Source organism: Prinia subflava, chromosome 4, assembly GCF_021018805.1.
Source record: "Prinia subflava isolate CZ2003 ecotype Zambia chromosome 4, Cam_Psub_1.2, whole genome shotgun sequence".
NCBI classification, from domain to species: Eukaryota; Metazoa; Chordata; class Aves; order Passeriformes; family Cisticolidae; genus Prinia; species Prinia subflava.
The window spans coordinates 12729054-12754102 of record NC_086250.1 but is presented as its reverse complement, the minus strand read 5'-3'; the positions used below and the strand labels follow the sequence as shown (position 1 = coordinate 12754102).

The window sequence follows — 25049 nt, the reverse complement described above, 5'->3', positions numbered from 1 at the left end:
CCGTACCACCATCATTCTTCTTTCCTGATACAAGTGGTAGACTGTGATTCATCACTCTTGATTTTTGATAGAATCAGGCTTAATTTGTTCTAAATACCCAAACTGATGCCAACAAACCACTGCTGAAACACCTTCCTGCTGTGTATTTGTTACGTGAAAAGATCATTAATGTTGTAAAGCTAACCAAGTAAATAAGTTGTTCAGTGAATTGCATGGAGTTGAATCAGCCTAGAAAAACAGAGATCAGTATTGTGCTGCATTTTGGAGATGGGTACAGATTTTTGATGAGTAACTAACAGTGTAAATAGTGATTAAATATATAATTACTCTTTGCAGGGAACTTGGAAAAAGTTGACTGTAAAGTGTCATGTGGCTGGAAGGGTCAGCAGGATGTTAACTGCAGTGCTTTCCCCTCTGTTTCACATTTTTAGTTGTTGTTTTTAATGGTTGCATAGTTTTTCAGCAATTGTAGAGTAACTAACAACAAGTGAGACCCTTGGGGGTGTGATAACCCAATGATAAATGTCACTCTTGGGTAACTCAGAAATGAGATGGTGGCAAACGCAGTGTGAGTGATGTGAAAACTGAAATGGGCACAACTCTCAGGATGGTCCACTTCGATTCTGAATGTCTGCAGTCTCTGAGATCATCTGATGTGACCTCTAAAGGTGGCAGCAAGCTGATAAAATCCTTTTTATTCTCAATTCTTTTCCAGTATGAAGCAAGGGCTCGGCTAGAAAGGCTCTCTGGAAGCACATCCATAAGTTCAGCTGACTTGTTTGAAGACCAGAGAAAACAACCAACAGGTACATATCAAACAGAGTGAGAAACTGGAGCATGTGGGGAATGCAGGCCCTGACTCTGCTTCTGATCACAATCACCAATGTGTTCTGCAAGCCAGATGCTAATAGCTCAAACAGGCATGGCAGGTGCAGTCATTGCTTAAAAATTAACCCCTTAAATTTCAAGTTCTCTATTTTTGATTCTGTAAGTTCAGTATTTTATACTGCGGGGCTGTGTTGCAAATAACAGACTGTTTAGTAAATAACATTTATCAAAGGCAAACTCTAATATTTTCCAATGAGGTAACACCTAAATGGACTTTAAGGTAATTTTTTTGATCAGTTACCATAAGTAGCCCATTAATAATGGCTTATTAATTAATAGTGTCATAATAATATTGGATCTAGGAAAAATCATTAATAAAACGTTGGTGGACTTGAAATTCCCATGTAATCTGTTACATGGCATATCCATTTAGTGGGATATTTGCTTCTGCCTCTGGCCTTGCAAAATTATTAAGGAAGATCTTCACTTGGATTGTTGTTTCAAAGATTTGTTGGAACAACTCACATTGGAGAGTGTAGTTCATCAAACCAGAAAGGGAGAAAGATTAGATTGAGTGAAAAGAAGCCTCTTAGGGTATTGAAAATGTCTCATATTTTCTTTCCCGCACTTCTTGGATTGTGCAGTAATGTGCAATGGAAAAGGTTGCAAATACTGGGACCTTCTATAGGTCGAGTTTCATATAATCGGCTGAGGTTCATTCCTTAACTTTTGAAGAAATTGGAAAAAGAAGAGTTACTGAAGAATTTGAAATCTGTGAAATTATTCAGTCAGGCTGAAAAAACAGTGTGCAGCATCTGATTTTACTTTGGAAAAGTAGGAGGGAATACCCCAAACACGTGACTGTTTAGTTTTGATCCCCTGAAAGCAAGTTGGAATACACTGACTAGCAGGGAAATAACTCCTGTTACTGGCTGCTTAAGTGCAGTCAGGATTCAGGAATTTGAAATGCAAAAAAAAAAAAAAGAAAAATTAAGGAGGGAAGAAGATATCAAGCAGAAATCACAGTATGTTGCTTTAGGCACTTGAAAGAGCATTTGCAACATGGTGTCATAAATTCACACTATATTAAATGTACAGAAACTTCCTTTCCTGCATGTCTCTGCTACACCCCTCACCCCAAAAACCGAGGGGTGCCCTTCCTGGGGAAATGCACTGACAGTTTGGCTGGTGTGGAATTAATGTCCAGAATATCATTAGTTCCATAAAACAAATGTAATTGGGACACTGTCAACAAAAACACCACTGTAGTTCTGGAGTCCTTGCCAGGATTAAACATCCTTTGCATCTAAGGTTGTTTTTGTGAGCGCTGATGAGGTGTCCAGGTAGAACAGTGTGGAGCTCCTTGCTTTTGTACAGAATGCTGTAGGGAGGTTATTAACCAAAGAAGGGGCTGCAAAAAAACCCCTTTTTGCACTATTTCAAAGCTGGTGCTTATGAAAGTCAAGTGGCTGATTTGGAAGGAAACCACAAGAAAGGAGTTGCTTTCCTGCCTTGTTTGCAAGAACTGTTTTAGACCAACCAAACTTAACCAACAAATGACGAGGGAGTTCTTGTGGCTCAGAAGTGGTTAGAGCTTCTCAGGTTATTTATGTCTGCAGATTTTTTTTCTATGACTGATTTTAATAAAAAAAATGCCTGAAGCATTTGATGAGTGGAACAGATTGTAAGAAAGTCCAAATTACAGCTCAGAAACACGACTGTCTGAGGGGAATCTTGAAGATAAGATCATTTATAAAGAGGATCTATAATACCTATAAACCCATGCTGGGGTTTATAGGATTGAAGGGTAGGAATGAGAAGTTCTCTGAATGTGACAAGGCATCTATGCTACAAACAAGCCTCTTATCTTAGGTAAAACAAATTATCTCCAGGATTGTCTGTCTCAGCCTGCTTAGGAGACAGGTGCCTTGAACTTCCCAGGACAGAGGAGCTACAGGTTCCCTCTCTTTCTCTCTCTCTCCTCCACCCCTTTTTGAAAAACTAAAAGGAGTCTCCATTTGGAAGATGGTCTGGTTTGGGATGGTTACTCCCTGCAGCCCCATTTATTCCTGGGATGTTTGGGGTGACCTCACTGTGGCCTTGCAGTGCCTGAGGAGAGCCCACAGGAAAGATGGAGAGAGACTCTTGACAAGGGCTTGGAGTGACAGCACAAGGGGCAGTGGCTTCACACTGACAGATTATCTAAAGGTGGTTGAGATGGGATATAAGGAAGAAATTGTTCCCTGTGAGGGTGGGGAGCCCTGGCACAGGTTGCCCAGAGAAGCTGTGGCTGCCCCATCCCTGGCAGTGTCCAAGGCCAGGCTGGAGAGCACTTGGAACAACCTGGGATAGTGGAAGGTGTCCCTGCCCATGGCAGGGGGTTGGAATGAGATGATATTTGAGGTTCTTTCCAACCCAGGCCGTTCTGTGATTGACTCTGTAATCACAGTGCTGTGATTCTGGTTTACTTGGATTTGTGCCTTTGACAGTATCCCATATTTGATATTAAGGCATGCCAGTGATTATTTTCACCAATGAGTGGGTGATGGTAATTGTTAGCGTGTTAATATCTAACATGCAGCTAGTTTAGAGTCCAATTAGAGTAGTTAGTTAATTATCTTTGATTTCTGTTACCTTTAGACTTTCACTTTCCATAATAGCAGACTTAATTCTGTCCAAAATATATTGACTTTAAGGAAGGCTGGATTGCCAGCATTGTTCTGGAGTTTTAAAACTTAATTTATTTGCATTTACTGTAATTTCTGTGGATTTTTCCAAGCCTCAGATGTAGTAAGGAAATATATACATGTTTATACAACATGTAAATCACTCCTCTGCATGCACACAAATAGGATTCATCACTTCAGCTAGCTCGGAAGTGTGTTCATCTTGGAATTGCAAGGGAATAACAGCTGTTGAGGATACAAAACAGCATTGTCACAGACTGGAAGTACAGAAGAAGTCATCTGCTATCCAAACATGAATTGCTTAACTAGGAATACAAAGTGTAGAGGAAGACACTTGGGTGGAATTATGAAAAGCTGAAAACAATCCAAAGGAAGATGCATTTGAGACATTGAGATCTCTTTCTAGTGCTCCTAGTCATACATTGTACTTCAGGGAGAAAAAAAAAGGTTGATTTTATTATAAAATTCTGCTTCCTCCTTGTGTGTTTTCTCCTTTTAGGAAGCTACAATATTACCAATGTCTTGCCTTCAGCTCCTGATATAGCTCAGTTTAAACAAGGAGTGAAATCTGTGGCTGGAAAACTTTCTGTCCTTGCTAATGGAGTCATGACATCTATACAGGTGAGTAAAAATGTCACAATCTACTAAGCATCAGTTGAAGTCTTTTATAGGGATTTAGTACCATGGATCCTGCCTTGTTGTAGTTTAAATTTTGCCTCTGAATTATCTTTAGGGAGAAAAGAATCAAATTGGTTTTGAGCTCTGTAGACCTCTCAAAGTAGATGGCAAATCTTTAAAAAATAAATCTATATCTGCTAGCTCAGCTTTGTTAGTATATCTTTTTTCTTACAATTAAAATAACAAATCCCATCGTGAAAGTTATCTGTTGTCACTCTGTTTTTAAACTCATCACAGTTCCTAACTCAGAGTGGAATAGTTTGGTTGAAAGGGATCTGCAGTGATCATCCAGACCAACTCTTGTGTTGGCTCTTTAATTGACCTTTGATCCATGTTTTTCCATGAATAAGCCATCCTGGCCTCAGTGTCCAGCATGTTTTGTGCTCCAGTCACTTGGCAATTCCTGTTTGAGGTCAGTAGGAGCTCTCAGTGTTTGAAAATGAGGCTGATTGTCCTGGAATTGAACCCTAAACTCCAGTTCTTGGAAGCACTGGTCAATTTTCTGAAAGTGCTAAGAATTCAGCTGCTGTTTATTGCACAAATGGAAGTAAAACTGATTTATTTCCATGGGAAACCCACTCATACCTGGTTTGTTACATGTTTTTACTTTTAGGATCGATACGGTTCCTAACTGAAGCTAAAGGATTCCTCTTCAGGCACACAAGTAATCACTGCTGATTCAAATGAAGGTTGCCTTAAGACTGATGATGTTTTTTACCTGTTTCTTAGTGCAGATTTCTGACTCAGCCTTCTCTTAGTGCTGTTGCATCTTAACAGGGCAGAAATCTTGCAGCAACTTGTTACATTGCATATATTTTTTCTTTTTTCTTCCTTTCCAGTCTTTATTTCTTAGCAACCTTATTGTTAGATAAGCTGGGAGCTTTATTGTATTACTGGCTCTGTCTGGGGGGCAGGAAAGAGAAAGGAGGTGGTGGTGTTTAGTAGACTGTAGCAAAATATACATTTAAATTAAACCTGTGCTTGCCAGGAAGTAAAAGCTCTTGAAGTCCTTAAATTGATGTGCATTAAAGTGGGGGGGAGTTAGTGGTTTAAAACAGTATTCCAGCTATAGAAGGTCCTGTGCTTAGGTGTGAAGTGTGGAGAAGTCAAAATGTGGTAATACTGAATAGTGGATTTCACCTTGTTATGGGAATAGTCTATTTATTCCTAGTTTTGAAAGTTACAAAAAAAATTGCAATATAGAATCCTTAAGTGCTTTTAAAAATTCTGTAAGGTGTAAAAATAAAAACTTGAAATATACTAAGGGCCTCATAGAGTAGTTAATTAAATACTTGTTAAAATGTTTAGCACAAACTTAGATTTTTGATAAATTATCAATTATTGAATAAGGAAATAGTGAGGCTGTGTTTTAGACAGTCTAGAATTTACTGCTGATGACATCCTGCATAAAAATTATTACGACCTTAAAGAAAAACCTTTACAACCAAGAATGAATTCAAGTTGATTCTATTCTGTAATTTTCTTAATTCAAATTTGTAAACTGCTGATACCTAATAAAAACAATTGGTATAAATTCAGTTTTGAATTCAGTTTCTGTGTGTGGTCATCAGTATTCAGCTTTCTAAACACTGTCATCTGTATTTTGTCTATACAGTGGTCTGGTAAAATTAGCCTTTAGTTTCAGGTAGTCAAACTTGCTTTCTTATTCAAGTATTCAAACTTGCTTCAAACAAGCATCGTTGTGGAAGATGGGCTCTCCAAGTCTCTTCACCTCATCCAAAGTCTCTCTCCATCCTCAGCTGTCACTGCAGTCACTCCAGAGTGCTTGGTAGGAAAACGGTGCAAGTGGAGACGTCGTGGCTTCCCCGGGGTCTTTTCTCTTTAGATTGTTGCAGCAGTGACCAGAGACTGGGAAATGCTCTCTGGGAACCCAGTGTGAGGCAGAGGGAGCATGCATGGACTGGTGAGCTGGGATTTCCTTCCTTGGCTGTTTCATACCCAGAACCAAAGCTCCCCCTGCCCAGCTCCCAGAACAGAACACCTGGCACTTGTGATGGTTGTGGGATCCAGTTTGCTTTGAGGCTGTCTGGGGTGGGGTGGGAGGAGCTGCACGTTTTGAAGGAACACTGAAGGGCTCTGTGCTTTCCTGCCCTGCCCAGGTACACTTTGATGTCAGCGTGGGCATCCCACCTCAAGGCCTCCTTTTGCAACGCCAACAAAACGCTCTGGGTGTCGGTGTCGGTGCTGGTGCTGCTGGCCGCCCTGACGAGCTTCCTGACGGGGCTGTCCCTGCAGAGGCCGGCGGAAGCGGCCCCTGCGGGCACCGGGGACTCGTGGACAGCGGTGCAGCAGCTGCTGTGGCCCTACACAGGCCTGCAGCACAAGGGCCCTCCCCCGGTGTGACCGGCAGGGCGGGAGCCGGGGCTGCGCTTCAGGTTACACGTCTGGGGTGGCTCTGTGGGTTCTGCGTATTTTGGAGGAGAGATGAACTCTTTTTCTTTAAAGCATGACTTGAAATGGAAAAGAAAAATCTTTTTCCCATTCTGACAAAAGTTATCTTTAAAAGTAGCTGAAAGGGTCTCAGTTCTATTGAGAGTTACATTTTGTTCTACAAAACATGTCTAGGTGGTCTAGCCACAAGAGAATAAAGAATTTCTTTTGCTTGAACAAAGATGTTCTCATCTAAAATGTTTTCATTTTAGAACCTGTTTCAATGATTTGAATAGAAAAGGATTTAAGACTTGAAATGTAACATGTAACTTTATTGAAAGCTTTTGATAATAAAGTTTTAAAGGAAAGCATGCAGTATCTAAGAGTATGCTAAAACTCTGGTAGCAAGGAGCAGCTGATACACAGAATCAATAAACTTGAAGCCAGCTCTTTCCACTTTATCCATGGCTTCACTGCTGGCAGAATCCTTCAGCATATGGTAGAGTGTGGAGTGAAATTCAGACCCCTCTTCCAGCTCTTCTGAAAAAGCTTCACTGGTTTCAGTGAGCTTCAGGTTTTGTACTTTCTCATCACTGAACATGTAAAGAGACCAGTCGTTGTCTTGGGCAGAACCTGCTGTAAGGTGTTCACTCACCTATTGCAGGAAAAAATGCTATGAGGTGAAGCCTGTGCCACTGTCAGATACAAATTCTAATATTTGTATTTGTGGGTCACATGGACTTAACCTGAGAGTGAGAGGGACACCCAGCTTCCAGCAGTGGGGTGTGTTACCTTTCTCCAGCCACACGTGGGAGAGCCTGGCTGGCTGGGAGAAGTTTTAACCAAATGTTTTAGTTCTCAGGTGGAGACAAATCAACACTGAGGTTTCTTATTCCCTCCTTTGCAGCAGGGAGCAAAAGAAACCCTACAGGCAGGAAGAAACTCCCAGCTCTTCTTTAAAAAGCTGGCAGAGCAGATTGCTGCTTCCCAGGGGGCCTCTGAAGAGCATGAAGCTCTGTCACCCAGCTCTGGCTCTGTCTCCCTTGGTGACTCATCAGTTCCCTTTTCCTTAGCCCGTGTCTGTGTCCTGAGGCTTGTGTCCCCTGGGAGCTCTCCAGTGCAGTGTGTGACACTGAACTGAGGCAGGGCTGAAGTTTATGACCTAACACCATGAAGAACATGGGTGAGTTTATTCTTTCTGTCTCACTGGGGCAGGGGTCAGTGCAGGTCTGACTCCACAAACCTTGAACACGACTTGCCCTGGCCCTGCTTCTCCATTCCACTTGCTGTGAGCAAAAGCAAAAGCAGCTGCAAGCAGAGCCATCTGTTCATAGGCCTTCACTTCTGCCAGGGCAGCCTGCAGTGCACAAGGACAAATCAGACACATCTCACTCCATTTCCCTGTGTCACAGCAATGTCAGGGCCTGCTTTACTCAGTCCCTGGCTCCCCTGGTAGCACAGCAGGTCCCAGGGCAGGAAAGGGTGACCTGAGTGAAAAATGGGGAAAAACCCACCAGAAACTCTCTGGCACTCACCTTTGTGGGCACAGGGACATACTCAGGAGAGTACTCTGCTGGGAAAATGTTCACTCCAGCTCTTTTCAGAGCTGCTCTGAGGCCAAAAGGGCTCATCCACTTTCCTGTGATGTGGGAAAGCACCTCCTCCTCTTCCACCACTACTGAAGACAACATACACTGGTTATCCTGTTGTACAAACCAGTGAAAGCAACTTACTGGTCATGGAAGCTCCTTTCTGGTTTAGGCTTCAAATATTGATAACTTTGCTATGCTGGATATTGCCCCCATCATCTGCTACTCTGGGCTGTGACCTTTCATTTACAGATCCTGAAGAAAGCCAGTTTTGTGTAGGAATTCAGAAATGACACTGGTGTACTGATTTGTGCAGCAATGAACAGATTATGAGTAGCTTGAACTTTGAGAAGAAACAACGACCATTAGTAGAAGGCTGCTAGAAATGCTTTAACTTCTCTTGGTAGGGGTGGGAAGAGAGAGGAAGACCATTTATTCCACCTGTTAGCTAAAGACCATTTTTCAGTTCTTTAGCAAACAGGTGGAATAGGACTCATAGTAAACAACTAAAATTAAATAACCAGTGCAGTGCTTGGAGAGGAAGAGAGATTCAAATTGCTCTTGTGCCATCATCCCAAACTCTTAATCAGGGACACTGTATAATTATGGGGTTTTTTAACTACAAATGTCCGATTTAAAAAGTTGACAGTACCTTAATTTGTATCTGAATGGTTGCAAAGACTGCAGTGACTGTGAAGAGTCCTTCATCCACAGCAGTAGGGTGCCATTCCCAGGCCTGATAGGGCAGGTTCAGGTGAGCATCCTGGAGAAGGGCTACTGTGTAAAAGGCACCCATCCCAAAGGTGATGCTCTTTTCTTCTGCTTCGTAGGTCGTGTTGCTGATGCCATCAGTTCTCCACTGCTGGCCTGAGCAAAGAGGGTGGAAAGATACAGTGAGGTGCAGGGAAGGCTTCTGCCAGTAATAATGCTGAATTAAAACAAAACCAAAAAAGTAATAATAAAAAATCTAAACCCCAAATCAATTAACATTGAAGTCCCCTAACTCTTTCTGGGCTCCAAACTGGCCCTTATCTTTACAGATGGATTGTAACAACAGTCCAACTCAGGCATAAATTCCACTACTGAAATTTAAAATGAATTTATGTCCTAAGTTTGTACCTGCAGGATCCCATCGGGCAACAACAGGCACTTGAAAATAAATCACATTATCAGGAAGCCTCAGGGTTATCTGTACTGGTGCTTGTGTGCCATCTTCAGCCACTTCTGGGGAATATGGATACACCTCCAGTCCAACATCCAGCAGCTTTGGCAAGAGAGGAAAAGGACAGATAAGGAGTTTATCAGAAAATGCAGGTTTTTGCTTTGAGTTCATCTAACCACTGCAAAATTTTTTAATGCACCATTTAAAATGGTTTGCTAATATGTGCAAACATTTCCCACTACAACTTTGGAGGCAGTAGCAGAAGAGCTACCAGGAGCCTTGGAACCCTTCCCGTGCTGCTGAAGGCAGCCCCAAGGCAGGGCCACACCGTGGGCACAGCCATTCCTGACAGATCCACGGCCTCAGAGAGCAGCAGCAGCAGCTGCAGCCAAAAGCAGGGGCAGTTCCACTGTGTCCCCACAGTGCCAGGGGGAAGGAGAGGTCCCCGGGCTGGGAATGAACATCCCAGGCTCTTCCCCTGCCCACAGTCCTGCTCCCTGAGAGAGCAGGGACAGCCCCAGGAGCAGCTCCTCAGGGGTGCCAGGGCAGCAGGGGCTGCTCCATCTCCTCCCTCACCTCCACCACGCTCCAGTCCCCGACGTCCCGGGCCTGGGGCGGCAGCTGCAGGGCCTGGATGTGGTACACACCGCCCAGGGGCAGCAGCTGCTGCAGATCAACAACCTCGGGGGCCTCTGCTCCGCCTCCTGGGGCCTCCTGCAGCGGCGCATCGCCCTCTGGAAACCCAGCAGACAGCAGCATTAACCCGGTGCTCCAACACACCCACCCTTCCCACCTCTCCTGAGTTCACTCTATGCTGGAGCTGCCTCACTGCAGCATTCCAGCCCCATCTGCTGGTTCTCAACAAGCACTGAAATGTGGGGAAGGCAGAGCTGGGCCAGGAAAGGAACTCCTGACTGGGGGCCGAGCTTTGGGATTGGTGGCCAGTTCCAAAGGATTTTTGTAGGAGTAAGGATTCACTGACAAAATGAGTCCATCAATACCCACAGAAGAGTTTCACAAGCACGATAATACAGTAGATTCTGGACAGGTTTAGTAAGATTGTACTGATATGAAAAGAAATGAAGCAAATAAAAAGGTATATAAAAATAAGGCACTCAAAGGTTATGTGCTGAAGGTAAAAGACATGGTAATTATGAAGAGCAAGAGGGATTTAACATGAAACACAATTTTCAGATAACAAAGATAATTCCTTTTTTTTTCTGTGCATAATTACTTATATATCACAAATGTATGAACTTAGTGTTTAGTTGGAAAATGTTAATAAAAGGCAAACACACTGTGAACAAAAATGGCCATAAATATTTTCTTCAAAAAAACCAAACCAGCCCACATAAAACATCACATGGAATGGTACAGGAGGAGAGAAGTTACTGCTGACAGGAATCAAGAAAAAAATGTTCAATACTGTAAAAACAGCTACTACAATTGTTATGAAATTTTCTCTGAGAGCAAGACCATATCAAAAAATGACAACTCTCTCTATCAATTGTCTTCAAGCTTAAAAAAAAAAAAGTGAAAATGGTGTTAATTTTATGTCAGATTTAGTTACATTCTGCAGAGGTTTGACTCTACACCACCATAATGTCCTTTTGCAGTTATTTTGAACAACAAACTTACCAGAAGTAAAAAATGTTTTACAGCATTTAACAGTGGTAGCTTACACTTTAACTTGTTTCTTAAAATAGAAAAATATGTAAGTATCTTCTAAAGAAACTATTTATTGTCCTAAGGTAATTTATCTCCTTAACAGTGCTACAATAAGGGTAAATCCAGAGAAACTGTCACTCTTCTCAGTGGTTGCATTTCTGGTTTTTAACCCTCATTTACCTGGCTCTTTGTTTTGAACTTAAGGTAACTGAGCATCCCTTCACTGCCATACTCAGAAGTGACTGAAAGGGTTTGCAAACCACAAGTGTGCCAGAAAAAGCAGGTTTTTCCTTCTTTCCTTATTAAAACAGATGAACATGCTGGAAAACACTCAGGTATAATTGGTATCTGTGCACATCCACTTCACCTAATACCGTGGTAGAGATTTTCAAAGTCTGACAGAAATAAAATACAAATTCCTCCACATGAGGCCCAAGTCCTTTATTTTTTCTTGAAAATCTTGTTTTTAGGGTCTAGTCTGACAACTGATTCACTGGACTGTGCTCAGTCCAAAGTGTTGTGGGGTGGAATTTGGTTTTTTTACCAGAAGAAAAAGGCTGTAAAGTGGAGCTAAATTATGCTAATAGTTGCTTGCATTTGTTTTATTTAAGCCAGTACCACAAGAAAACTCACTCTTATTAAACCAAAGGACAACAACACAACACTGAAGAAATTTGTAACTTACGTGGGACAGACAAACAGTTTTATTTCCTAGAATTAGGCCCTCTCACTTTAAGCACACATTTAGGTAATACTCAGTAACACCCCATACTACACCAATGCCCACCAGGATATGCATTGGAATCATCATTTTCTGAGGAGCTAGATCTCCCCAGAGCCTGGCAGATTCATAAAGGTCATGTGTCTCACCCATAAACATATGTACAGTAACACACATATCTATACAAACATGATAAACATGTACATAAGCATAAACAATAAATAAATAAAAATAACTGTGGGGGCAAACTCCATTTTTCTATCTGTCCTGTTATCTCTCCACATGTAACAATAATTAACAGAAATGTCCACAAAACCCAAGTGTTATCTAAACATCCCTATATTTATAAACTTCACTCCATTCACATGGAGATATTGCAGTGTTTCCATGGATCATGGAATGGCCTGGGTTGGGAGGGACCTTAAAGTCCAGTTCCTGCTGGACACCTTCCACTATCCCAGTTTGCTCAGAGCCCCATCCAGCCTGGCCTTGGACACTGCCAGGGATCCAGGGGCAGCCACAGCTGCTCTGGGCACCCTGTGCCAGGGCCTCAGCACCCTCACAGGGAACCATTTTTAACATAAAATACTTAGCCTAAGTACCTTTTCAGTGCTGCATGTAAAAACTAACCAAATACCTTGTGATAGCTCATCCAACATGTCTGAATTCTTCTCAGTTTCCTCCTCTGTCTCTTTTATATCATCTGTGTTATTGCTGTTTTCATTCAGTGAGGCAGAACTCTCCAAGAGAAAAAGCGAGAGACATTTTTCCATTAGTTAGAGACAAACACAATGAAGAAGAATTTATCACCTCCTTCAAGGAGGCCCAAGGAGAAGGGATACAGAAACGTTTGTACCAATTTTGCTATAGGGTTAAGATTTTAAGAGAAGTAATTTCTACCTAGCTAGCAAAAATATTTTGATTAAAGATACTCTCTAATTTGGAACTGGATTTATAAATAAAGTAATTACTTCATTTCCACAACAAATTCCATCTTGAGCTCCCTGTGTACCAAACAAGCACCAGCACCTGACACTTTTTCAGCAGAGTGTGCACTCAAAGTTGTGGTTTTGCTGATTTTACAGCCAGCAGAGTGGCACCAAGTAAAATGCAAGTTGAGGCTGAATCCAAACCAATACTGAAAGTGTGCCCGAGCCTCAGCTGCAGCTCTGGCCTGTGCCTGGCCCATGATATTTCTTCCCTTTCATGCTGTATTTCACTGTATTTCACTTACACACAGGAGTGGGGGAGCTCAAGGCACAGCCAGCCAGGAGGACGCTGAGAAACATTCCCCTGGATTTCCAGGCAAATATCCAACCCAGACAGGAACTCATCCATGCCACAGCAGACTCCTCTGGAGTGGCCAGCACGTGGGAAGAACACGCATCTCCTCCAGCAGGACAGGAGGTGAGAGGACAGAAGCTGAGAGAAGTGGAGCCTTCAGAGGGAAGAGGAAAATTCACAAAGTGGATTGAGGGAAAGAGCGGAAGATGCGGGAATGAAAGAGAGAGGGAATAAAATGAAGGAGCCTTAAGAAAGTCTGAGAAATGTAGGTGAAAAGTGCCAAAATATTTGATTTGTCACACAAAAAAAGAAAGAAAGGAACCAAGAGATGTAGGATTTCATGCACTGATTCATCACAAAGGTGGTGTTGGGGACTGAAAAGGAGAAAAGCCATGATCATGAACAAAGGTTCAATCCCTGTTTGATCCCTGCATTGATCCCAGAATTTATTCACTTAAGAGTTAGATTCCAGGATCCTTGTGGGTCCCTTTCCACTCAGAATATCCAGTGAAATTGCTCCAAACATACTAAGTAGGCCTAAAACTTGACGTTTTGTCAGTTATTTCTGTAGAAATTTTAGGCAGAGAACACAGGGCATTTATCTGAAAGTCACAGGTGATACACAAAGTGAAAACCCCAAATGCAGTATGGACAGCACAAAACCAAGCAACCCCCATTACACCTAGAGCCAACATATTCCATGGAAGAGAGCTGAGGAAGAGGACAGGCAGCCAGAAATAGTACTTGAAAAGCCCTCTAACAGCAAAGGGTCAGCTCACAGACATGGAGCAGCCAGGCACCCACACAGCCAACACCTGCTGAACTCTGGATCTTACTCTGCATGCTGCAAATTTTCATTAAATTGGATTTCTACAGGGATGTCACAGTGGACATGGAAAGAACTACACGAGGACACGCTGGTGAGCGAAGCAGGAAAAAGGGACAAGTTTATTTACAAAACTCAGTTTTATACATTTCTTATGGAGCTTGTGGATTGGAGGATGGAATTCCACCTCTCAATCCACATTGGTCAAGCCAACTGTCAATCACTTTTCTCTTCTTACTTAGAAATATGTAAACAATGAAAGACAGCAAAACATGGCCATTGTTTATAGTAGAAAGTGTGATAAGGTAAAATTTCTGACTCTAATATGAAGAACATTACAGAAAGCTTAGAAAAATCTTCAAAACCAGGGTGACACAGGGATTTTGTGGGGCTGTCAGTTTTGCAGAAGCAGAATCCATTCATCTGTACATATCCCAGAGATTTATAGAAATGTCTTGCAATGGCACTTCATGCTTGATCCTTCTCTTAAACCACCAACCAAATGCTAACTGCACATCCTTTCCAAACTTCCCTTTCTACTTTCCATCTTTGCATTCCCTTGAGAAGATCTATGACACTGTTGACACAAGCTGCCTTTTCCCATGAAACACTTAAGGATTTGGCTGTCCTGCACAGGACACTGTGACTGAGCTTCAGGTGTAAGATACCCTGTGAGGAGTTTTTTACTTACCTTTCTCTCCTTAGAAGATGTTTCTTCTGCGGGAGGCACACTGGGTTCTTCCCTGCCTTCCTCCTCCTCCTCCTCCTCTCCTGGTTCCTGTGCAGTGCCTTGTGGATGCTCAGCTGAGTCCCTGCTGCCTGAGGCCTCCTGCCTGGGCAGCCCTTGGCACTGCACCCACAGGGGGGACAGGTGGTCGTAGGGGGTGTGCAGCACGCGAACGGCCACGCTGAGCAGAGCCAGGGATGTGGGCAGCACAAAGCCGTGCCCTGCCTCCTGGAACACGAAGCTCTCGAAGCTGGGAAGGGCAGGGACAGCAACAACAGCCCTGGTAAGGCTGGCACCACTTCATCTGGTGCTTCCTCACAAAGGGCCAAACCTCCTTTGGGGTTTGTTGCACCACTGGAGAAATGCTGTGGGATGTCAGTGCTTGTGCTGGCAGCTGTCTGTAAGACCCTCCAGCAAAGCCACAGCGGCATCAAGGGGATCAGAAGGTTCAAAAATAAGTCGTGACAGGATGACAATGAGGCAGGATCAGATGGCAGCTCCTCTAGAAACTGCATTCCTGGTAAAACTCATTTATTGGGAAAATCCCTGCACAGCTGTCTGTGCTACATCCCTCTCAGCACCTTTCAAAATAATTCAAATAGTACTTAATTTTGGATGAGATAAGCTGGTCACAAGTTCTAAAAATCGTCTAGTAAAGCAACAATTAGCTTTTAATTGTTGGTGGAATAATTTAAGTGCATCTCTCTGCTGGCCAAAAGGCTTTAACACTTAACCCATATGGGCTCTTCCTGCAGGTCAGTATGATATTGCTTAGCACCCACCCTTCTACTTATCTTAACAAAACTCACAGCAACAGGTCCTTGTCAAGCTAAAGTCCTTTTAAAACATTATTCCTTATATTTATGGAGTGGGAGTAGGAAGTCTGCTCAAAAATCTCATTTTGAGAATGTACCATTTGAATGGCAATCCAATAAAAACACAAAACTTAAGATTCAGAAATGATAGTGCATCCCAGGCTCTAAAATATTTTCTCTAACTGAGCACTAAGTATCATGCACTGCTTTGCAAGCAAGTGGAACAACTTAGAAAACATTAAATGCATCCGCAAGAAACACTGCTTCCAGAGGAATTTCAATTCTCTGCATGAGCTTTATTGTTTTTCTTCCAAATTTGTTCTGGCAGTGACAGGTTCTGCTGTTGCATTTTAAGAAAGAAATTTATATATCTTTAAACCACTCCATAGCACCAGCCAGCACTGAGAGTCTGCAGAATGGACGGTACTCAACAACAACAACAACAAAAGATGATGTGAAATTGATTCTTGGTATTTACTCAACAAAGCCAGGCCTCATTTCAAATTAATAATTTCAGTGTTCTCTACCTTGCTTTCTTCTTCAGATTGACCCAAATACAGAAAGTAGTATTTTTATCCTTTATGACTGTGTGCATATTCCCAGTTTCAGAATCTTCATACATACTAGCTCTCTACAAAGAAAAAAGCCAATTAAATAATATGTTATTTATTTCACTTTGATTTACCTACATTTACTTGAATAAATAAATTAAAAATACATATAAGAATGAAAATACAGCAGACCAAGCCCAGTTGTGTTGTATTGATGTACTAAAGCACAACAGTTATAAACCCTAATCTGTTTCTTAAAAATTGAACTACAATCCTTTTTTAACTCTGACTTCATAAATTCTGTGTGCCAAAAAGGGGTTCTTCCATTATTTTCCTAATTGTCAGAATAAATTATTAAAAAAAACCAAAAACAAAAAAAGGATTTACTGGGCAATAGTGGACTCCTACCCCAGAGTCATTGCACAGGTTATTTTATCATTTAGCCAACATCAAACCTGTGAAATAGTAATTGTATTGGGAGCTTAATCCTAAATTCAGTAAACAAGATTTCAACATTTCTTAATTTGCAGGAGGTTTTGACTGTGCACATACAGCTGGTTCACCATTTCACTAATATTCCTTTGCTAAACATACTTATATATATGATTAATATTCCTGAGATAGCGAGGTCACTACCTACACATGCAGCTCAAAAAACTGACTCTCCAGCACAATTCCATTTTCTTGTTGTAGTACTCTTCACCTTTCCCAAGAGCTTAGTTTCAAAAATATTTTAATCACATGAACTTGTATTAAAAAAATGTGAACACAGCAACTTTTATGAGCTGCTTTTCACACCTACATTTTTTTGGTACAGTCAACAAATTTCATACATTACCCTCTTGTTTTCATCACCTCCAAATCTCACAAAACTTCCCAGTAGTTTATTCTTGTCTGACTTAATGATGAGATTTTCCACAGTAAAGTTCAGATTTTCAGGAACTTTGAGTAATTACAAAGTCTGGCAAGTGCTATAAACATGATTTGGAAACTCACAGACTCATCTCTGTGACAGCTTAGGACCAAACAAAGCCAACCACCATTAAAGGACACTTGGAGTTACATTTATGTGCACGTATCACAACTTTGAAGCAGTAAATCTCACTCACTTTGAGCAGGTTCTGAGTTGCCTGGTTGTACTTCTGATGAAGCAGATCCTGCAACTGCAAAATCAATTCCTGGTACTGGTCTCGTTGTTCTTCTGTGATCTCATCTGGTGATGCCTCCAATAGAAGAAACTCCAACTTCTCAATCAGCTAGAAGACATTTACATGGGAAAAGTATCTGTTTTGACACCATCCTTAACACACTGTGTGTTCTGTCATAAAAAATGAGGCAAACGTACCTCCTTTGTACCTAAACAGACTTTGGTCACAAAAATAATCCTTTTTTTATAGACAGATAGGAAGTCTAACTCAGAACCAAACCATCCCAGTGAAACCTGTATTACACATGCATCTTTCCCCCCAGTTTCTAGAAGACCCCATTTGACTTTCTGAAAAACAACATAAAGTCAGCATAAACTAAAACAAAATGCTATATTTACAGAGCAGGCACAGATTGCATAAAATTGCTTCACAAGCTATCAATGGCTGGTGACTTCTGTTGGTTAAAATCAGTTCTGGGAACTTTTGGTCATACAGGACATTTTACTGGCTCAAGTGTTATAAAATGAGGCTGTTGTCCACCAAGCATTTCTATCTGACATGAGCTTGCATGCTCTGGTTTAAAATGGAAGGGAATATGGGTGTTGGAATGCCAGAGCTCAGTGCAGAAACACAGCACACAGATCCCTTAAAAGCATATTGACAATCAATACACATCTTCTTCAGGATTAACAATAAATCTGTAATTAAAGAAAAATAGAAAAATTGAAGAAGAACTTCTAGGTGTTGAAGGTCCTTCAGTCATTTGGCCATGAAAAAAGGGAAAATAGACTTAGAGGGGGCTGTTAAAGATATATCAAGCTTAAACTGAAATACACCCTTTTAAAATTTACATTTAGGACCACTTCCTCCTTCCCCATCACATGCTGAATGTCCTCATCGTGGTCGTCACGCCACAAGCTCACGAAAGTGTTGATTTCCCGAGGAACAGTGGGGTCAGGAGTCCCATCACAGCTGAGGTAATGCTCCCACTAGAGAAGAGGTCAGAGAAAAGTGGGTACAGATGTGCTGCACACTGCTATTACAAGAAAAAGGAGGATTCTGAAAGACAAATACATTATAGTGACAAATATACACCTGCATCTAAACAGGATTCTAACACCACCTGGTTTTTTACCCCTATGCCAGGAAATAAAGGTTTACTTTGATATTAATGTGTTAAGATGCTTCTGCCCACCTCACACTTGCTGTTTATACCTGTTTATCAGTGGGTGCTCCACAAAAGCAAGGAATTCAGTACCTGCCACAAGGGAGGGGCTGGAAGAATAAAATGACTGAGAACAGAAATGAGGAAGGTGCAGGTGGAAGAGGCAGGTGGGTCTCAGATCAGATTCTGCCAAGACAACTGAAAATCCCTACACTGGATATAAAGTTGATTAAGAGCCTCTACTGCAACATGTTTACTCCTTTTTCTGTCTCTGAAGGAGATTTCCTCTCCCTTACCAGCATTAATTCTCCTGCTGTAGAAACCCCTGGTAGGAATGTGAAATCCTAGATTATTGGGTTTTAAAATAATTCTATTTTCAAATCAACTCTTGGTTGGTCATTCCTGTAAGTGGTGGAAAGAAGAAGTCAGTGGCAGACTAAACCCACTTAATGCCAAACATAAGCCTCTCATTGGCTCCTGGGATCAATTTATCACCCATAATGGAATTTTTTGATCCACACAATAGGATATTAATGAAACACTGCCCTCCTGTTTGCTGTGAAGATTAATAACCCCATGTTACTGAAAACTGCATTACAAAGGAAAATGTATCTTTCAAAGCAAAAGCACTTATAGGATTGCATTCCCAATCACTTCCATCAGCATTCCCACTGACTTCAAACAAAGCAACAACAGGGGAGTGCTGAGTGCACTGGAAACTCCTGTATAAAAGACTGATCAATTTTCAGTAATAAGACATCTGATTTCTTTTTGTTTCACATCTTTGCACTTAAAATAGAACTTCACTTTTATCATCACATACTTACAAGTAACAGCACTTATTTTGAGAAAAAGGATAAATTTCATTGTAAGTTGTAAATGTATGTCTTCATCTAAACTGAAATTGTTCAGAAATAGATGTGGAAACTCAGAATCTGGTATTATATCTTTCCTTTGCCCTAAATAATCTTAACAGACTAACAAAACTCTGGTATTTCCCATAATCTACCAGTGTTTTATCACACTTATTTTACAATCAATAGTTCTAGTTTGTCAAAAACATCCATAAACAACAGCTGGCAATGATCACAAGTTGTAACAGGGAAATGCCAATTGCATTCAGAGAAAAAATGTTACAGTGACAGTGGTAAAGCTATCAAAGATGCTGTGGTACCTCCAACTTTTAAATATTTCAAACCCCAACTGAGCACCTTGATTTAGCATCAGACTTTGCCCTGCTTGGTGCAGGAGGTTGAGCTACAGGAACTTCAGAAGTCCTCTCTAACATGATTTATCCTATGATTGTGAAATTCTTCTGCAGAGATTTTAAAAGGATTAATACACAAGAAAAAGAGAAAATCCTTGTGTCCACAGGACTGCAGGACATCAAACCTTTGGTTCCTTACCTGACCAAATCTCATTATCAGACTGTTACTGAGTGATGTGTTGGCAAGATTCACAAGAGTGAAATCTCCTCTATTTCCACACCTTACCACTTAAAATTGAACTTGACAGGTACATAATGCCACTGGGTGATGATTCAGCCACCATGGATGTCACCCTGAACTGAACTGCAGCCATCAATTTTCATACGTTTCCAGCCCTGACCTAGGTTTGTGCTACATCCTTCAAAAATCCAGCAAACCTCTCTCTCTGAATGATGGCTTGTGATATCCAGGAACCACTGAAATAAATGCTCTACAAGATTTCTTTTTAAGCTCTGGCAGAACTTTTTTTTTTTTTTTTTTGGTGAAATGGTTAAAAGCAGAACGAATTAAAGAAATCAAAGAGGAAGATGATATCAGATCATCTGAAACTGCAATTCCTTGTGACTGTTGGGGTAAGGTGTGGGGCACTGATCCTTTGATCACATTTCTTTTCTGTGTGTTCCAAAGTAAAGAAGTGAGCATGGCCTGTCACTGCTTTGAGACACAATTCAAAATGCTGTCATAGCACACACACCTACATTCAAGAACTGGAATCTCCTAAAGTCTCTTCCTTACCAAACCACTGGGCAGATTTTGGCAAGAAAGCTTACCTTGGCTTGTTCTCTGTAATCCATTTTCCACTGCTGTGCAGAAAGAAACTTCTGTTCCAGTGAATTCAGTTCTGCTAGTTCAGTCTCCCTCCCTTCTTGATACTGTTAAAATATATATATATGTATAATCTCAAACAGAGCAGTTAAATATTTGGTTTATTTCTTACACTTATTTTACACAGAAGAAACAAATTTGAGATATTTGAATGAGTTATTATTTAAACAAATCCAAACACTGAAAACTTGCTTTATTTATTAAACATATTGAGAAGACTGCAGTAGTTTGCAATATGTTATTGTCATCACAGTAGCTGCTGAGCCATATGATAAACATAATGTGACATATGATTGTTACCTCTCACTTGAACAGTTTCCATATCAGCATCCTGAGACAGCTCTAATGGGAGCTGCTAAAAATGTAAGCATAATTTGGAAAAAGTGTGCAAGATAGAAATTTAAAGGGAAAAAATAAAACTATTATTTTAAGATCACCTTCTCCCTAGGAGGAAAAAAACATTCTGTGAAGTATAAGAAGAGTAGACAAGAGCGACTCTTTCAAAAAAAATTAGTTTGCTGTAGATCTCTTTTCTTTCTTTTTAAACACAAAAATATTTATCTATTACCAATCAGTTTTTGTTCTGAATGCCAGACTGTTCAGAAAAATAAATATACACAGTCTAATACACACACATATACATACACAAACACAAATCACTGTATCTGCCTGAGCAGGGAACCAAGTAAAGAATTTGTACCAAATAGCCTCATGAGGAACATGAAAAATGCATTCCATTGAAAGCACAGTGGAAATGGAAAAAAAAGGCATTTAATCAAAGTGAAAAACACATAGGACAAAAGGTAATGCATTTAAATTTAACAAAACTAGAAAATTTCCTCAATATTGTTCCCAACACATAAGGAAAGGAAGAAAATAAATTCCTATATTAGGAAGTTAATTAAGGACATTAATTCCTATAAATTACTGGTGTTTTACAGGCCTTGTCTCAAGTTTAGAAATAGGATTAGATTTCTTCATTGAGTATAAAACTAACCTTTGCCTCTAGCTTTGCCAAGTGCTCTTGATAAAGTCTCTCCTTCTCAAGTCTTTCTGCTTCTTCTTGTTCAGCTCGTAACTGAGCTTCAGCTGAGGATTGGGAAAGAGATCAAGGGCATCACTGTGCTTTCCTAAATAATTTCTAAAAATTATTTCATTACCAGCTCTAATGATAAAACCACTGTAAAATGAACATTATGAGCAACATACATGTTCATCTTTCACTGCACAGAAATGTCCCTTATGAAGATTGATTCGAATTAATTTGAATACTACTAAAACTCTGGCACTGCCCCTATCAGTCTGTGAGGATAAAAGTGGAAACAAGGACCAGCAAGTGCAGCAGCAGGAGTGCTCTCTCCATCTACAGCTTCAATGGACACAGGCTCTCAATCCAAAATCTTGAGTGAAACTCAGTACTTTAACCCCAAATTCCTCTTCTTCTTTCCTACAGCCATTGGTTCCTGCAACTTAAAATTTACAGCTGTTTGTTCATTGAAATCCTCTTCAGGATCTGCTACTCCACAGTTCTGGCTTCTCTTTGCTGCCATAGGAACTAGAAAATTGGAGAGGATGTGAAAACTAAAACTGATTCAACCTCTAAGCCTTCACTCTAAAATGGCAGTGTGTGCCTCAATGCAGATGTTCCCAGTGACTTGATGTCATCACCTCCAAGTAAATCATGCCAAGCGTGTGTGCTGCACTGAGCCAAGTGCCCAAATCTGCCTGAGCTGCCACTCCCACCACAAAATGTTACCAGTGATTAGCAGCCACTGGCAGTCACAGCAAGCTCAAGCCCCCAGCAGGATGGATTAATGGTAAATTAATTCCTCCCAACTTCCTAATTGAAGTAGGAACAACTAGAAAAGAGAGTACTGCTCTGACAGGGAAGTGAGATGCAGCATCAAGGACAGGGAATTTGGCCCACACCAGAAAAGAGGGAAGAATCATTTGTATTTGTGACACTGACAGCAATTCACATCTAGTTCAGGACATTACTTTCAGCCCATTTATTTAAATAAATGACTTTTTGATCATGTTCCCTCCAAATGAAGTGCACAGTACCTCTCCGCCTCGCTTCCTTCCCTTTCTTCGATTTTCCACTTTTGCCATCGGACTTCATGTTTGCAGGAATGGAGAAGAAAACAAATGTCAGAATTGTTTGAATACAGTTTGGCAGTTCCATAACTCTGTGGCTTTGCCCTTCCAATGTGAGCCCTCAGTTAAGATTTCAGACTCCCTAGACAACCAGTGAAGCCTCCAGAACAATAATGCACATTCTGGACTCAATTTTCTTCTCTTTTTTGTGATAAGGTATTAAAGTTAATGTGTTTTTCTATGCTACAAATTCCCAAACACAGCCACAACACAAGAGCATTTAAATCTTTTGCTTTAATGTAGAAATTGAAAAACAGGTAGATCTGCTAAGAAAGTAGATGTTACAATTTCAAACATTTTAGGAAATACCGGAAAATGTATTTTGGGACAAGCCTAGCATTTCGAAGCATCTAATTCACAAGACAAAATAGCAAAAAGCTCTCTTTTCTGTTTTAAAATCTCACTGCAACTCCAGACAGTTCACTACTCACCTTCAGCATAATCCTAGAATAACTATTTTAAATTTGAGGTTCTCAGAAATTATCTGACCACCGGTCCTTCTTCACACACCAAGTGTGTTACAAATACTCTCATTTCACACTTTGATTCTGACTGTCACACATTCAGATACAAATAACTACTTGTTCACTTCACACTACTTGGCATGGCAATAAATATATGGGCATAAATATATAAATATATAAATGCAACTTTGAGTACAGAGATTACCATGAAGCTGGGACAAAGACAGTGGTAACAATTAAGTGTCACCGGAATCTGAGTGCATCTTGTGACATTTGTTACCAAAGCATTCGTTTGCAAAATTATCCCAAAACAGAGTCAGTAAAACTCACACTTCTACTCATTGGGATTTCAGGGAAGAATTTGTTTTTTTCACTTTGATAAACAAACAAACAAACAGGAATGGGAAAATATGCTTGTTTCATTTACTTGCAATCATGTTTTAGTCAACTTCTTTTTACATTCCTATGACTTAACAGAGCACTGAGAAGAGTGAGATGCACGGCTGGGGAAGATAAATTCATTACCACTGAATTAAGAATAACCCAAAGGATAAATTTATGCAACTCAGTTTCCCATGGACTTCTCCCTGTTGTCCCTCCATCCCCCTTATTCTGTTTCTAGCCTGTGACTCAACAGAATCCCAAAATCATTCAGGTTGGAAAAGACCACCAAGACCATCAAGTCCAAGCTGGGCCCAATCCACACCTTGTCACCCAGCCCAGAGCACGGAGTGTCATGTCCAGTCATTCCCTGGACACTCCCAGGGCTGGGGACTCCAAACCTCCCTGGGCAGCCCCTTCCAATGCTTGACAAACCTTTCATGATGAAATTCCTCCTGAACCTCCCCTGGCACAGTTTGAGGCCGTTCCTTGTCCTGTCCGTTGTTCCCTGAGAGCAGAGCCTGACGCTCCCTGGCTGGTCCCTCCTGTCAGGGAGCTGTGCAGAGCCACAGGGTCCCCCCTGAGCCTCCTTTTCTCCAGGCTGAGCCCCCCCAGCTGCTCCTCCTGGTGCTCCAGCCCCTTCCCCAGCTCTGTTCCCTTCCTGGACACGCTCCAGCCCCTCCATGTCCATCTTGCAGTGAGGGGCCTGGAACTGGACTGAGGACTGGAGGTGTGGCCCCAGCAGTGCCCAGCACAGGGGACAGTCACTGTCCTGGTCCTGCTGCCACCCCAGGCGGGGACAGAGCCAGGACACCGCCTCTGTGCCTGGACACCCGTTGCCAAGGCAAACAAGCCGTGGCTGCACTGGCCACGCTCTCTCCAGCAGCGCTGCAGGAACACTTGGCCTCCCTGCAAAAGGCACCAGAGCTCGGTGTCCTGGAGACGCCTCTTCCTCCTGCCGATTAAATTAACCCCAGCCAGCTGCCTCAAGAAAAAAAAGCAAAAAAAGCAGGTAAAAAAATTAAACACAACAGTGAACTACAGCGTGTTTCTACCCACCTACCTTTTTTTTTGGTTTTGGACCCTAAAAGATCAGAAGGGGAAAAAAAAGGAAAGGGATCATCAGACAACAATGTATCAACTAGAAAGGAATAATTAAAAAAGTACTTCTATTCTGTTGAAACTGGATGTAATCATCTATTGAAAAACTATAATGACAATAATTTCAAGACTGTAGAAAATGAGCCACTAACACATGACTCTTGGAACAAAGTTAGTTACCCCAGAGCCATTCTGGCAACAAAGTCAGAACCACCTCCCGGCTGGTTGCACACGGAGCAACCACAGCAGCAACCCACTGCCCAAGGACTTACACCGGGGCTCACACGAGAGATAATGCGTGCTTCAGGTGCTCCTTTCAGCCCTAAAGCCTTTTCTCCACCTCCCGGGACTCTAGCTAACAAGGAACGCCCCGCTTTACTCCACCACCTCATCCTTCCCCATGGCACCATCCTTCCCCTCTCCACCACATAACCCGTATCCCGGGCCCCTTCCCCGCCTCACCATGTCCGCAGCGGGTGGCGGTGCCCGTGCCCGTGTCCCTCAGGATCCCGATCCCGCGGCTCCCCGGCGGGGGCGGTGCCCGTGTCCCTCAGGATCCCGATCCCGCGGCTCCCCGGCGGGGGCGGTGCCCGTGTCCCTCAGGATCCCGCGG

At 41.7% G+C, this 25049-nt stretch overlaps 3 protein-coding genes across 7 annotated transcripts in view; 2 read left to right on the top strand and 1 right to left on the bottom strand.

Annotated features, from left to right (window-relative positions):
- ARFGAP3 (ADP ribosylation factor GTPase activating protein 3) overlaps nt 1-5731 on the top strand; it is a 25921-nt gene extending 20190 nt beyond the window's left edge. For all 3 annotated transcript variants that reach the window (XM_063395513.1, XM_063395515.1, XM_063395514.1), the window contains exons 14-16: nt 716-806; nt 4015-4136; nt 4807-5731. In XM_063395513.1, the coding sequence (XP_063251583.1) occupies nt 716-806; nt 4015-4136; nt 4807-4824 (231 nt within the window). In that variant the 3' untranslated portion in view covers nt 4825-5731. The remainder of the gene's footprint in view (nt 1-715; nt 807-4014; nt 4137-4806) is intronic.
- On the bottom strand, nt 5032-25049 carry LOC134549677 (dynein axonemal intermediate chain 7-like). 3 transcript variants are annotated; one of them, XM_063395510.1, is made up of 16 exons: nt 24899-25049; nt 24399-24419; nt 22398-22449; nt 21331-21422; nt 20279-20380; nt 17927-18064; nt 17037-17183; nt 15904-16007; nt 14526-14811; nt 12362-12464; nt 9912-10069; nt 9293-9437; nt 8826-9040; nt 8120-8287; nt 7828-7941; nt 5032-7239 (listed from the first exon to the last, which is right to left on the bottom strand). In XM_063395510.1, the coding sequence occupies exons 1-16, from the start codon at nt 24899-24901 to the stop codon at nt 6964-6966; spliced, it is 2124 nt and encodes a 707-aa protein (XP_063251580.1). In that variant the 5' UTR covers nt 24902-25049; the 3' UTR covers nt 5032-6963. The 3 variants fall into 3 exon arrangements, with proteins under 3 accessions (XP_063251580.1, XP_063251581.1, XP_063251582.1); XM_063395511.1 differs by lacking the exon at nt 7828-7941 and having other exon boundaries at nt 24899-25048; XM_063395512.1 differs by lacking the exon at nt 8120-8287 and having other exon boundaries at nt 24899-25047.
- On the top strand, nt 5985-6557 carry LOC134549685 (inositol 1,4,5-triphosphate receptor associated 2-like). Its single transcript, XM_063395531.1, has 2 exons — nt 5985-6117; nt 6314-6557. Exons 1-2 carry the CDS (start codon nt 6110-6112, stop codon nt 6555-6557), a joined length of 252 nt encoding a protein of 83 aa, XP_063251601.1. The 5' UTR covers nt 5985-6109.